We start from the raw sequence: 16,579 nt of genomic DNA on the forward strand, positions 1-16,579 counted from the left end.
TACCCTGGAGCGCATCCTTCATTTTTTATTTTCCCGCCATGCTTTTATGTCTCCTTGCATGTTTTTATTCAATAAAAATATTCATTATTGGATAGTGACATCATTCAGCTTAAGTATAAAAAGCTAGTGTTTGAAAAAAGAAGATGAAATGAAACAATTAATCTGTTTATCACAGTTTATCCACAAAGGGCATTTATTATTCTAATGAAAAGCAGTTGTACATGTTTAAACTGTTCGGTTTTAAACCATTAGAAATGTGCTATTTTGAATACCAACCATGCACTCAAATTGGTTTATTGTGTCTTCTAACATAATTTTTATTTAATTTAATGAGCTAAAAAATCAAGCATCAGATCCCTGAAAAAACATGGATCTGTTTATCATGGTTTTAAATGAGGTTTATTTTTAGAGCACTTCAGTTAGCTCACAACATTCTGATGCGATTATTTTACCCATAAATCTTTCTAACCATGGCTGCTGGAAAGCAAACCCAATTACACTAATGTCACTGCATGCAATCCCTATATGTTCACCTTCTTATAACCCTATAAATTAATAACATGGATGCAGAATCGAGAAACGCTCTCCGTGGAGCACCTGCGTCTTTGCAATAGAATACGGACTGCAGCTGTAGAGTCGCTCTAATCGCGTTAGTGGAAACTGGAGCATATAGGACATGACGCACATGTGTGTACGTATGGATGGATTTATGTTAGATTCAAATGTAAAGGAATAGAGAAATAAGGAGGGGTAAATAAAGAAATGGAAAGAATAGGTACACGCATCTTTCAGTGCATGGAACGTTTGTAGCTTCAGATTAGATATGAGATCAATTAGGCACAGATTGGTGTAATCAGGATTTATATAGTCGAAAGCACTCTGTGACAAAGATTTGAAGCTTTCTGCTGTTCCTAACTCGTCTCCATTCTGATCCTCGCTAAGCTCCTACAATCTGAGCTAGGATTTAAATCCTGCCTGACTCTGATCCTTTCCAATTTCTGATATTATCAAACATGAAAAAAAAAAAAGCTTTTTATTTCTTTAAACTCCAAAAAGGTCCAATACGTTTCGAGATTAAATTAACATCAGGTTAACATGGTTTATTAATATCAAAACCCAACACAATCTCGGGTACCTTGTCGAGCTTGGCCTCGATGTCGACCACATCTGTCTCCACCTCATCAATGTTCGCTCTGGAAGCACAAAAAAGAAATAACACATTCTTGTAAGGCATCATCACAATCCTGAAAAAAACATCTGTACACCCACGAGGCTTTGCTTAATTCACCATGATCACGGTTTTACTGTGAAAATCTTCAAATAATAATAAGTAATGATGAATTATCATGAGACTCACATCATGTGTTTTTTTGGAGAGAAGAGAAGAGAGGAGAAGAGAGGTTATTAGAGGTTATCTCCTTCTATACAGTCAAGTCGTATAATTAGTGCTGTACAGCTATAAGAATTAGCCCCAACTGGTACCATGCATGAAATATAATGCATCACTTCACCAACACAACACAGTTGCACAGTTGCAGCTGCTCAATTCGCCCTGTTTGTGTAGCCATTACTAAAAAGCTTAGCATTTTACATCACACTACGGAAACTGTTTGCTTCTAAAAAAAGCTCAGCTCGGATCCCATGCTTTGCATCTGACTGCCAGGCTCGACTAAACTCTTCAGCTTTCAGGAGCTCCAAAAAACACAACACGAGCCACATGAGCACTGTATGACTCAGTAGCTTCCCACTGTAAGCATGCGGTTAGACATAATTAATATCAGTTGATGCTCTCGAGCATTTGGAGCTCAATGAATAAAGCTGGGAAAAACGTCCACCAAGTAAACAGGAATGTTATCAAACATCTATTTCATTAGATCATTTGTAATTAGATGATTATATTTCATTAGATCATTTGTAAATAGATTATGACATACTGTATGTAGATCACAAATATACAGTACATGTAGGAAACCTAGTGCAGAGTCAACCAGACAGAATGGCTGGACCAAGGTTGGTATAATGGATTTAATGGTATCTGAAAGCCTTTTGGCCATTGCAGGGTAATGTTGGGCCAATGGACAAAATGAAATGAGGTTAAGTCAAAAATTATCCACACTAAAATTTGTTTGTATTAACTTTTTTTAAAAATTCATCAATTTTTGACATAATCTCGTTGCTTTTCAATACACTATGTTCAACCTGTCAATAAGCTCTTATATTCCCAGCATCATCAAGCAAGATCACAACGCCCTTGGATAGCAGTTGTCTGCATTTAATCCGATTATTGAATCTTTTTCATGATAATGTTCCAATACTGGCCCTTGGGAATCCCAAAAAACTGTAAGCGATGATAAGTTTTCTAGCTGATGGTTGACTTTTAAACCTTTTCTTGGTCGGAAATTGAAAATGTTTCTGTTCCATACTTTGCTCTCAGGGTCGTAGTGAAGAATCCGTGTCTTGTCACCAGTAATGATTCTTCTTAAGAAACTTTCACCTTTCTTAGAGTATCGGTCCAAATGTTGTTTGCAGATATTCAAATGCTTCTACTGTATTTATGCTCTTCCTCGAGATGTTTCCACACCAGGTACATCCTCAGACCACAAAAATGACCAAATCACTGCGTGCTACTCTTCTTTTCCGCAAATCACAAGTGCGCCATCCATTTTCTCACTGCAGTTAGAAATAAACTGATGTAACACGTTTACACCTGCACAGCAGTGACTGGAGAGAGCCTTGAACGCAAATCACGGATAAGACAGTGTGGCCAAAAAAAGTCTTAATGTGACCAGAATGTGGATCATTTTTGGCTCACAAAAATGTCAGTTTGCTACTTGGGATTGGACTAACACAAAATCCAGATGTACTGCTGTTACACAAACTGCCAAGGCCTTAAAAGAACAAGAACCAGAACAGGTGAAATGTCCGTGTTCTGTGTTTCGGTTTTACGGCAGACCTTACGGCAGTGTGACGTAAGGCAGGGACTAGCTAAACTGCTAGCTATGTTCATTTACTGTTTATTGCAGTTTAGCTTGTTTAGCTTATATTCTTAAAATCACAGACCACTTGAAAAAAAATTACCTTATGTTGATATATAAAATATTATTATATTTCAGTTAGGAAATTAATTGCACTGATACATTCCCTTGTCTAATAAAAGAGTATTTTGTAGCACCGAAAGGTCTCACTGGCTCATTTTGTTGTGCAATATTCATAAAGATAATAAGATTTACCTGGACTTTGAAATGTATTCTTACCCAAAACGTACACTTTATGAATACATATGTAATCTTGTTTCTGATATTGCTTTTGTGTATTTTAAACAATGCCTTGGAATCTCAACTCTCAGTGTTATGTGTACTCGTGAATTTCGTCCTTGATGATTTCATGTTTTGTTTTGTTTTTAAGTACAGAACTGCTAATGGTGGCGACACCCTCTGATGTATTCTGTCCAGCTCTGAGGGCAGAGATGAAGTGTAGTCACAGCTGTCCTCATTACACCCCATTACTAACCTCCAACAGGGACACACACTTAACAAAATGAAATAACATGCGTACTCGGGGGTCGAATAGCAGCACGGCAACCCTAATGGTCATGGTATGGTGGGAGTGTCCTCCCTGCTGAGTGCACTTATAGCGTCATGACCAATCAATATGCTAATTCTTCCCAGCTTCGCTGTGTAACTTTTATGCGTAGCATTCTTGCACTAACCCCCACTAAAAAGAACCTTTTTTTTTTCGGGTTGCATGAATTATACAGCACACCACGCAGCAATAACTCCATTTAGGCACAGTTTAAATGTGTGCATTTGAGTGCTATGCATAACTGCACAGTGGGGAAAAAAGGTTATGGCAGGGCCCTTTCCTCCTAAGTGCACTAATTATCCACACAGCATGAACTCAGAAGTCAAGACTCAAGACTTAACTTCAACCGTCAGGGGAAATCTCACTGGTGGAAGTCTATGGAACATAACACCAGTACATAAAGTCAGTAATTCATTCCATGCAATAATGACCCTGGGGACAGGGTGAGTGCGCACAGCATCTGTGGTATTTTCTTTTTACCTGATTCCCTATCCAAATGCTGCATGACCTGGGCTAAATCTAATCCAAAATGTAGCAGTAAATAAGACAGGCGTTCAAGTCAAACTGGGACTTTTGATTGTGAAGAATGACAACAGTACACAGTTATGAGAGTAAAACAACCCTTATTTCTTTTTACACAAAAGCTAATGCCGATCAAGCAATCTGATTGCACGAGAGACATTCAACGGATGGTGATAACAGACAGTAACAATCGCTTAGACTTTTAACTATTGGCTATGACAGGGAGTGCTGTTTTGCTGGTTATCGCCATGTCTGAAACACTGGCCTCCCAGGAACTCGTTTAATGGCCTGAACGTGTGGAAATCACTCAGAGTGAGGTCAGGACTGTAAGGTTCTCGACCTCCTTTAAAGCCTTTGCACCATTCGATTGTTTTACTGTCGCTAAGAGTCTCATCACGGTACTGTGCTTGAAATCTTCCGCAAATGCCAATTGGTTTTAAGCCTTCATTCATCAGAAATTTAATTTAACTTAAACGCCATGTAGTGATGTGATGCTAAACGGCACACCAAAAAAATTATAATAAAAATGGCCTAACTTCCAGCTCAAGTGGGATTTAGTCATGGCCTTTGTCGGTTCAGCTTTGACATCAAAAACAGCTGAGAATGAGATGAAAAAAGCAGCTCGGAATGCTAAGCGACTTGCCAGGTTTGAGACAAGGCTGCATGGATGTCACATTCCTGCAATTTTCTCCTTACTACAGCGCAGACAGCTGAGCTAAAATGACCTCCAGGGTGGGCTCATAAAATGCCATGTTAAGATCTGAAATCCTTTCAGTCAAATAGAAATAAACTAACTAAATCAGTATAAATCCAATGTTAATGTTATTACAGAATGGAATCTGATAGCACCGTATAACATATGATAGCTCACTCAGTTATACATTGATCTTCACCAGCTGTAGGTTGAGCCATACTGATCATGTTTCGCAATTATCACATGCTTTAAATACAGATATCGGAATGTTGAAGGCACACATTAACAACTGCGTAAATACTAAGAAAAACGACAGAGCGTTGATGAAAACGTTGAATCAGACATTTACAAGTCCATAAAACTACAACCTACAGTATAAAATCATTGCTTTTTTCCTTTTAAATATAATATTTAGGATTCATCTGATCATCTGTCATCATCTGCACAAATTTTTTTATATTTTTGCACAGTACTGTACATGTGTGAGAGAAACTATTAAGACGTTTTCATCCCTAAGATTCACGTTGCTTTAAACAAGAATGGCAATCATTGTGGAGTTCAGTTTGTAGTTCACATTTTATATTGGAATTGCATTACATTAATCATCATCCTCCATTAAATGTTATAAAAAACATCCCCATTTATCAATTAATAATTTCACATTACATATCAATAACATTTCTTTCCCTGTTTGTGACTGTATATTATATATATATTTTAAATAAGTAGAACTTAAACAGCAAGTGGTCACTAAAGTCTTTGACTTAATGATTTCATCATTCTTAAAAAGGCTCTCTGTCAGCTTTATCACTAGTATGTTGGTGGCCCTGACTAGCATGTTTTAAAAGGCTGTTACAGGGGGAGACCGAAAGCGCTCATGTCTACGTCCAGTCTTAATAGCAACCCTGTTAAACTGACGCCAAATATACAAAAGTCCTTTTAGCATTTAAAGCAAACAGTTTACTCGAAGCTTGAAATCGCACTTTTGCAATTTTTGCTCTGGAAAAACTACACAACTAATTCCCTACACTTTCCACTTAATTAATCTGGCTCAATGTCCTTGACCCTTTTTAAACCGAACACACACACACACTGTTTATCAGACCCTGCCCCAGGCAAGATCTGACCTTTAATTCCACCCAGAAATGCATTGTATCCTATACCTCCTCCATACTGGGAATACTGGGAAGCTAGACTGGCACGGACCAAGGCGAACACCTGCACGTGCTTAAAACGCTGCGTTGTCTCGGCACATTCTCACATCCGAGCGGCCGCTGGAACGCTGACAAAGCCCGGGCTGTTAGTAAACGACCTCAATTGGCTAAAACAGTGGCTGATTTCATCCGCCTGATGACTGAGGCCTTCAGGAAGACGGCTGAGCATTAATCTATGTTCACATGTGTCTGCCTTTTACAGACCTCTCTTTATGAGCGGGCGAAACAAAAGTGAGTGCCTTTAGCACAAAAACATGGAGAGAGAACAGAGGATCTCTTTTTTTGTCAGTAGGCAGTACAGACTTGTTTAGGGAGAGAAGACTGACTGGTATAGCCAGTCAGCAATGAGACAATGTACTTCCAGCATTTGCAATCCAGGCTTTGTTTTTGCAGGATTTAACGAATAGCTGTTACCACTCATGGCTCTATTGTAGGGATGGTGTCTTCAGGGTTTAGAGTCAAAACACTACCCACATGCCTACACAAATAAGACGTAAGATCATTTCCTTGGTTTGGTAAAAAGCACCGGAACTGTAAAAAGAAACAAAAAAATCTTGGGGTCAATGTAAATAAAGTAAAGATGTATGGTTAGGCGTGGGCCAGAGTGAGGGTATTGTCAAGCACCGGTTGTGAATTGTGAATAGAAGGAGGAGGATGAGGATGAGGAGGAACAGAGAACAAGTGGATAATGAGTGAGCGGTTACACCTGCGTATGTTTAAAAATGGAGTGTATTTATAGGCCGGTGCTTTGAGCGTCTTTGACCTGCGACAGGGAGCGCAGCATACCAGGGTTTTACAGCATGATGCTGTGATTTGCAATGAAATTAATGCTCCTTTAAAAACCGAGTTTGGGACAGTGTAATTTACACCTACAAATTTTTAAGCAACTTCTATATTTTAGAGATCGAAATAACATTAAAACTGAAAGAACAATTGCATCCTCTTGTCTTTTGTGTGGATATCACTGTGGTTTATAGTTTATTTTAGTTTCGATGAGTAGCTGTTGTTGTTCAGTCTTTCAGCACATTTGTATTCAGCACACCTGTATACATAAAAGAAAGATTTTATCTGTAAATTGGTCAGAACTTTCAATGATATCCGTACATTTTATACATTGAGAAACCAGGCTCAGAAAAATTTCTGTCTGTCAGTCTGTATGTCTGTATGTCTGTCCAGGCAGATTTTGTCACAACATCACGCAAAACTAGCTAGACAGAATTTAATAATATTTTGCTAGTAGTTAGGCATTTCCCTGAAGTTAAACTTGCACCATAAATTAAATCAAAATGTTGAGTAGTTATAAGCAAGATAACAGGTATTGATTATAGAGCTTTTTCCCTCGAGGTGGGCGTGGCTATACACATCAATCAACAGAGCCAATCAACGAGATTACTATGTATAGACCGAGTATGTGAGAGTCACAGAAATGATGGTAATGCACCCACAGACTGCCACAATCATTACAAAATAGAAACGAAAGCGCGACACACCATGGCTTACCCCAAAAAAAGGAAATTAGACTATGAAACCGGAACCTTCCAAGATGAAAGGACAAATCAATGTATGTTTTTGTTTTTTCCTGCGGAAAGTTTAAAACCAGTTTGTCTCATAGATTCCGAAACTGTTGTGCAAATAACAACTAGTGATGTTAGAGCGAACATATCCGCAGCAGTCCGAGGTGAGGGCGTGTTAAATACCCGAACTCAGAGACCAGCGTAACCAGTAGTATTAGAAAAATCTGAGATCTGAGCAACACGAATGAACATGCCTTACTTGTTGCGTAATCATTTAGGAAAAAGCCATTTTATTGTGTCATGTGCAGACATGTGTGACTTTCACAGTTTAACACTTGATGAGAGAGTTGTACAAATCTACAGATGTGTCAAATTTCTATCTTAACAGCAGTAAACTCCTGTCTAGACAGTTTTTTTATTTTTAATCCATCAGCTTTTTATCAACAATCATATAGGCTTGTCTGTGCTAAAAATGATATAAAGCATCATATTAAAAACCGAGAAATGTTTGTAGTGACTGTTAGACCTACTATAGGTATTAAAAATACATAGACCCCAGAGTATCAATGTTTTGCAAAAATAGCATGTTTTTTTTAGTAAGGATGGAGAACAGGAATTCAGAAGAACTTGTAGGTCTGAAAATAGTTTTTATTTTATTTATATTTTTGGCTTTGTAGATGCGACGTGCCTTTGGACCAAAGTGGATTCAAAAATAACACTACCTCTGCATATTTTAAATATCCCCTCTCCCACATCACCGTCTATTTCTGGACGCAAAAACAGCATTTGAACAAGAACAGGTTCAGCTAAATTAGCAATGTGGAGGTGGTAACCGATAACCGTTTTTTAAAAACCCCATGTTTCTAAATGTTTCGTAGAGAAAACAGAGTTGCAGACATCCTCAAATATTCATCACTTCCTCTAAACGATTTAACACTTCCGGACGGCACTTTAAGAATCTAGACATTTCAGGAAAATTAATTATTAGGATTAAATTTTAGAATCACTTTCCGCATCAACACAGTTTTTTTTCCTTGGTAAAAACCTACTGCTTGTCCTGTGTAGGGTCGCTGGAACCACGGATGGGGTGCCAACTTGGCACAATCACATGCACACACACTCAATCAGGCAATTTAAAAACACCACTCAGCCTACAGCACATGTCTTCCCATGACTGTCGGATAAAGCTGAAGTAAACCCACAAAGCATGTGACATCAAAGCTAGGTTGATTAGCGTCAAACCTTCTGATTTCAGTGTTACCACGAGGTGCAATTTCATACCCAGGAACCTGCGTCATGAGATAATGACAAGGATCCGTGCCCGTTCTCCTCAGCAAGAGCCTGGGAGTCTCCCTGCTGTTCGGATTACACACAGACTATAGCATGCTAACCACAGAAGGCTATATGGGCTGGTGGAGAGAAACCATAACAGCTGTTACTCTCACACTGTATGAAAAAGTGCAGTGAAGGGTGATCCCATAAAAGATGAAGAGTGAAAAATCGGTTGCCATGTATCATATAAATCACCGTTACAGTACATCCAACATGTAGAGTTAGGTGAAAGGATTCGTAATGTGTTTGTCGTTTGTCTTAGACGGAATGAAGGTGGAGAAGAAACAAAAATAGCAAAACATGGCCTGATATGAAATAAGTATTGCGAGTAGCTTTTCCTCATAGTGGAATTTAATGCCATCGTTTAGCTATGACTGATCTGTCAGTGGATTTATTGTGAGTATGAGGTGAATGGACACATCCTGACGAGTTCCCGCACTTTCTCACTTTTGAAATCCTAAAAAGGAAGTGAGACTTGCTAAACATCCCCACCGTCCTGAACTAAAATCCATTCACCCCGCCTCATTCCTGTACCTAATCATGCACAAGGGCTGTAATTTCTCCTTCCACCTCCCGCTGTAGTGTAAAGAAACTCAACCCGCAGCAGGAGTGAAACAAGATGAGAAAGTGACGGGGTCCAAATGCGATTTACAAAATGGATCCCCTGGAAGCGGCGGATTTACTTGAGGGAGAGTCGGGAGAAAACCTCAGGCGCTGGTCTTGGTGAGACCTAATCTGGTTTGTTTTGGCTTCGGACTTTTCCCCAAGTAAACTGAACGTAATATCACCTTTTCCCAGAGTCAGATTAAGACTTGAGCCAAGAACAAAGTTTACGAGTGCATGATTTACAATACATAATGATAAATCTCTACACCTGTATCAAATCAGTAATAATAATAAAAAAAAGTATATATATATATATATATATATATATATATATGTCTACTTTTGCTCCGTTCCGCATATTCTGTGTTGCTTTATAGAGTCTTGTGCAACCCAGGCTCACAGAATTATTCACACGGTTTGTTTAATGGCTCCTGGTTTTTGAGGTAATAAGAACTGAATCCTAACGCATGAAATCTTGGTAATTCCACAAAAATTCAGATCAAACTGGTCATCACTGGGTTGCGCAGTCACACAGTGTGCGGCAACTGTTTCCTCGTTCACACGACACGCTGTGTGTGGTGGTGAGCTGGCTGTTTCATAATCATCATGGCATTCCTTTCCTTTCTGATATACAGCATTCATGCTAACACAGTGAGACATGCAGATGATGAAATCCCGACCACGGTTTCCTTACATAAGCGACCTTGGAAACATTATACAATTTAAAACACTTAGAAATATGTTTATAGACCTATTTGTGACAGATCAGGTTGTCATATTGGGAGTAAATACGTCCTTCATCTCATTCCTGAGAATGCATTTCGCAGTGGCACTCGAAAAAACCATTTTTGGTTATGAGGAATTAAGTGCCATTGCAATCAAAGACACTCACTCATAGGAAGCCTGGAGTCTATCCCAGGGGACTTGGGGGCACAAGGTGGGGATATACAGTAACCTGGACAGGGTGCCAGTCCATTACAGGGCACAAGTACTTACATATTAAGTTTTGGACTGTGGTGGAAAACTATAGGAAACCCACCAAGCATGGGGAGAACATGCAAACTCCACAGGCTTGGTGCGAGCCTCGGACCCTCAACCCTGAAAGTGCAAGGCCACAGTGCTAACCACTATGCCACCGTGCTGCATCCAACCGAATACAGTCAGCAGCAAATTCCGTCATAAAATCTAATTTAAATCTGCCATGATGCTCATCTAAAAGCCACTAGATACCATATGAGGTGGTGAAACCCAAATGCAAATGGTAAATCTTTCAAATAATTAACATCACATGCTCCTGTCATGTTGTCTTTATACTTGTCTCAACCACAAAAAAGCAGAACTTTCTAATTCTAAGGGTTTCTGTTTACACAAGCTTGTTTTATGCTTAATGTCATTCTCCTTCAAGCCGATTCTATATATTATAACCATATAATATGACAGTGACAAAGTGATATTGTGCATTCAGTACAAGAATTCATCTAACATTTATTTGGATATATCACATCATATAATGTGATAAGCAACAACCTTAACTGAAATCTCACAATACAAAACCAGCTTCACTTTGTTAATGCATCGGCCAGATGTGTGCTCGATTTAATTGCACATCAGTCTCTTTTTGTTTGAGTCTCTCTCCCCCGTTCAAATTAAACACTTAAAAGTCCGGATGCTCTCCAGACGAGAGGATTTTACAAGACGAGCCAGAATTTCCCTATGGGTTATACAGTACATTGGATCTTCCCCAACTCCACACCGATGGCCAACAGAATAGACCTGAGGACACTCTTTAACCCTGGATCCCACATGAATAAAATGAGAGGCAACAATTTGCATTGGCCACGCAATTTGTATCTATGACATTTGAATAATGCAGGTTGATTCAGGATCTGCTTAAAAATCGAACGTGCATAAACATACAGATAGGCTGCCATGACTGGGCATCACTTATGCTTCATCCAATGCTGCTAATAAAATCTGTCAAGAGCTTTGGGCTTTTCAATCCGATTTTGTGTAGCCTCTGGCAATGGGTAGTCCTTTAAATACAACAAGGCATCTAGAGGACGTTGTATCCGTTCTAGAAGTAAATTAGTCAGGCAAAACCATAATTCTTCAGGATATACCCAACGAACAAAGATGGCTGCTTATACAATACAGAAAATGTGTTTGCCGAGTTCTCGGTCATATTTTCCACACCATGCTATGCTGCACTTTTCAATGTGCTGATTAACCTTTCCACCACTAACCAGCAATTACCAACTGGTGCCAAAGACAATTGATACCATTAAAAAAATTGCTTTCCAGAAACGCAAAGCTGACAGCAAGACATTGAAAACGCACACAAATGTACAAGTTGTCACCATCAAGGCCCACCCGTGAAGCAATTTTACTGTGAACACACGCCCAAGATCTGTGGTTTTTGCTTAATATGAAACCAAAAACATCTCAATGCAATGTGTACGTGTGTGTGTGTGTGTGTGTGTGTGTGAGAAAGAGAGAGAGAACTGCAGTGTGGTTTCTCAGCATTTGATGAGAAAGCCCAAGCCATCATCACCTCAAATCAATAAAAATGGAAACACAAACATGGGTTAGATCAATTCAGCACCAAGCAGAAAAATGAGTTTAATCTGTGTTATAGTAAGTCTTTAGAAAAAAAAAATAGACGGTGACTATCAACCTCTTTTTATAAATCTTTTACCAAATCTGTGCACAATTCTCTGGGCCAAACTAGTGATGGGAATCATAAACAGACCTAAAATAAGGCGTGGCCGTTCTTCTTTTTTCTTTCTTTTGATTTTCGATTTGACTTAAAATCAACAGCACAACAAGTTTCCTGTCTGTTTTTTTTTCCAAGCAGCTATATCTCTTTTATAGGTTACTTTAGTAGTTTTTATAAATATTAAAACTACTAAAAGTATTTAACGAACATTGAAAAGCTGTGTAACTTGTGCTGTTGATTGTTTAAATCTCATGTCACACCCATGAGAATCAATGATGGCTAAGACGACGACTAAGGTTCTGGGTTGCTGATCGCAGGGTTCGAACACCTGCACAAGACACTTAACCCCACGCCCCCAACCCAGTGACTGCATGCCGTGCCGATCTCAAGGCCATTTAGAAAATAGGCGGGGAAGAGCATAAAACCTGTCCCAGATATTGCGATCAAATGAGCCTATGTGGCGACCCCTAGGATATAAAACAGACTAAATGCAAGAAAAAAAATTCTCCTGCTCCATACTCCAGTCCAGTAAGAGGCGGTATTGCACGAACCCACCCATGATCTCAAAAGAAGAAAATGTACATGTGTATTTATGAGAAATAAAAGCGTATTCTATTTCCTGCAAAAGCTGCGGTATATTTGTAAGGAATTTCCTTAACATTTCTAAGTTAATGTTTTTTCAAACTGAAAATTGATTCTCAATTAAGACTGATCCATGAATTTAGTTAATTAACATAATTGACCAAAGAAATATTGATTTATTTGGTCAATTACATCTTACATCTTTAGACCAAAAAACAAGCAAAAACAGATGCTCCAGTTGTGATTTACACAAAAGAAGAGCAGCATGCAGTGATTATTATTTTATTCTTTTAATACTTCTTCTTTGTGGTCTGGGGGTGTACTTTTGTGCGGAAATGACTCATGATAGGGATAAATAAACAGAAGCATTTGGATATCTGCAGGCGAAATTTGGACTGATACTCTTGCCTGAGAGCAAACGGCAGAGCTGGAACAGAAACATCCTCAATCACCGACCAGGAAAAAAATCAATCATCAGCTGGAAAACTCATCAATGCTTACAGTTTTCTGGGATTCTTAAGAGCCAGTATTGGAACATTATCAGGAAAAGGGTTCAACAATCAACAGTGCTCGTTACAGTGAGACGCTTATTGAAGAGCTGAAGACTAAACTTTGGATTCAATGCAGACTACTGCTATCTGAACCCGTTGCGATTTTGCATGACGATGCATGTCCACACAGTTCTGCCCACACTGCAGACAAAACTTGATTTTTAATTTGTTGAAGCATCCTCCCTATAGTCCTGATCTCGCGCCGTCTGACTTTTACCTACTGTACTTGGTCCACTGAAGGCAGCCCTACGAGGCTGAAGATTCACTTCTGATGAAGAATTGAAGACAGCGGTGCATTCACGGCTCACAGCTTAGTCTAAAACATTTTTATTTTGGGAATACGAAAGCTTGTTGACAGACGGACAAAGTGTATTAAAGAGCAAGGAGATCATGTCGAAAAATTATGTTTTTGTCTTTTCTAAAAATAAATTCAAATAAGCCCTACAGCCCTAAAGTGCATGCTGAAAATGTAATCAGTATATTAAAAAAATGCAATTATGCAATGATTTGAAGCTGATCAAGCTTATGTAGTATACGTCCATTGTCTAGTAAATTATTATGAATGTGTAAACATGTCTGTGTGTCTATTCATTCATATTTAGCTTGACAAATGAGTGAAAGAGAGAGACAAAAACCAGGTAGGACACTGTCCCTGTCAACATTCCTACTCTCAAGCCAAGCATCAGACACGATTGTCTGTAGCATTGTGAACCTATTAAGAAGAATGTCAGAAGAAACATTCTGAGACAGAAAGACAGACTGGAGCCCTTGGGTGATAGTGCTGCTCTTAAACCTGACTTATCAGTGCGAAAACACAATGCAAACACAGACCTCACTGTCAAACCAAACCAGTTCTCCAAAAGGCACATTCATAAGCGAGTGCTGGGAAATAAAAAGAGCGGAGTACTGGCCATCATAAGAGAGCACTATAGAGTTCAGGGTTTCTGGATCCGTGGCTAATTGTCTTGGCGGGGGTTGTTGTGCTTGGCAGAAGGAGCTGGAGCAAACAGATAAGCCTAGACATGTAGCTCCAGAGAAGGAGTGAAAAAAAAAAAGACAAAGCCAGACATGGAAAGAGAAGGAGAAACTGCCGGGTAGCTTTCCAGGTCCTCTCTACAACAGTCCAAGACCGAGATCTTTCTCATACAAAACAAGAACGGAACCCAGGGAGTCAACTTCTTGAGTCAATCCTCATTGTCATTCATCAATAGTGTGATTTAAAAGGTTTAATTGAGTCATCTCTTGGAACGGAGCGTAATCACACCCAGCTTGTTTTTTTCATCGATTCCAAGAGTCATACGTATTGCGATGACACAGTGAAGGTGATGGTACAAATGGGTGCCACATTTGTCCGACGCCTACAAAGAAGAGGTAACAAAGCCGGACCTCTATTATTCATTGGCGCTTTTACGCCAAGTCACTATCGCGCAACATGTGCGCGGAGGAACAACTCCGTAGAGGCCACGCTTAGCTGTGGTTCTGAGCGATTACTCAAATGCATATTTATCATACTACTGGGAGCGAAATGTTACAAAAACATACAGATGTTCTCATGGAAGGATCTTATGTAGCCGGGGAAAAATGTGAACCACTTTTTTTTTTTGGAAAAGGAAATGAAGGATCAGAATGTTCACAGCTGTGCGTAAGCTGTATAGACGAACTCATGGATGTGACTGCACATGGGGAAGGACAGGAAGGCCACCGGGTCATAAAGCAGAAAGGAGAGGTGGTTAAAATGCAGAATCCAGACCATCGTTGACTTTGTCTTCGCCACTTTGGAAAGTCAGCTCAATAAAATCACCGAAGTCTTGGAAAGAAATAAAAGAGACGGTGGAGAAAATAAACATAACGAACGCTGTTGTCGTCCAGACCTCAAGGGGAGCTTTAACACAAGATTGGATATGGGAAGAGGAACGAAGGGACACACACGCAGGGATTCATATAAGTCATCGCAAAGGTTTTGAGAGGTTCCTCTGGGCAGGTTTACACAAACACACAGGGTGGTCTGTAGATATTTTATGCAATCTTTTTAAAGACATCCGTTAACCCTGTTGACTGGGTTTGTGTATTAGTATGTTTGGCTATAAGAAAGAATGAACGGATGATGCATTATTACCATCATTTAGTCCAAAGTCCAAAATTGATGTCAATATTTAGGAGTAGGAAAGTTACTCATCTTCAGGGTGGGGTTATGCAGTTATTTTTGGCTATACAAATGTAATGTGAAAGTATGATGTAATATAAAAGCAGGAGTTTCAGGAGAAAAAAAAACTAATATGATAATATTCCTACTCCATGAACAGCCCTAGCTGTAATAATCACATTTTACAGTATAGTTTCAACCCTCATCATTAGCCAGCTTATAAAATAGCACTTGATCCATATGTCCTATAGCAATCAGATGCAAAAAATAACTTTCTGTTGGATTTACAGTAAGGGCCGTTCAAGCCAAACTGGGACTTGTGATAAAATTTCATGTGAACGAAGGAGTAAAACTGATTTACGTTCACAGAATACTTCAAGCATATTACGGAAATAAGAATAGCTGCAGTAAAATGTACAAACATTGTAAAGGAGGCCATACTATACATCCATGAGTGACGATCTGGCTCTGTCGAGGTGGCTCTGAGCACACTGCAGTCGTTTGAATTTACATTCAGATTGTGGAACACCTGACCTTCGAAAATCCAAGCCTATTTGTGGAAGAGATGTGTGTGAACTGTACACACAATCATTCACCAGCACCACTTGCACATTACAAAAACTTGGCTCAAAATTATTTCCACATCCCCTGTACAGTCCTGACCTCGCTCCAATTTAAAGGAGTTCCTGGGAGGCTGACATTTCAGACATGAAGCAGACAGTCTGATCATTCAATTCAATTCAATTCAATTTTATTTGTATAGCGCTTTTAGCAATTTTCATTGCCGCAAAGCAGCTTTACATAGTCAAAAGAATTATTTAGGTTTGTATGAAATGTGAATTTGTATGAATCAAAATGGTCAGTTTGTCCCTGGTGAGCAAGCCGAGGGCGACAGTGGCAAGGAAAAACTCCCTGAGATGGTAAGAGGAAGAAACCTTGAGAGGAACCAGACTCAACAGGGAACCCATCCTCATTTGGGTGAAACAGAAAGCAGTAAATGATCTGCATTTATACAGTGTGTAGGGTGGGAGGCAGTTCAGCTATAATAGCTGATGTTAATTGATGTTAATATGGAGTCCAGGTAGTTATTGAAGACCCAGGTAGACTTGTAAGAAGTTCCAGT

General features: G+C 39.3%; 1 protein-coding gene across 1 annotated transcript in view; it reads right to left on the reverse strand.

Moving 5' to 3' along the window:
* The window catches only part of acap3b (ArfGAP with coiled-coil, ankyrin repeat and PH domains 3b), a 60,654-nt gene that overhangs the window by 32,572 nt on the left and 11,503 nt on the right, over positions 1 to 16,579 (reverse strand). Inside the window, exon 2 of the mRNA XM_053484125.1 lies at positions 1,136 to 1,193. Coding sequence (XP_053340100.1) covers positions 1,136 to 1,193 — 58 coding nt within the window. The remainder of the gene's footprint in view (positions 1 to 1,135; positions 1,194 to 16,579) is intronic.

Source organism: Clarias gariepinus, chromosome 23, assembly GCF_024256425.1.
Source record: "Clarias gariepinus isolate MV-2021 ecotype Netherlands chromosome 23, CGAR_prim_01v2, whole genome shotgun sequence".
Lineage (NCBI taxonomy): Eukaryota > Metazoa > Chordata > Actinopteri > Siluriformes > Clariidae > Clarias > Clarias gariepinus.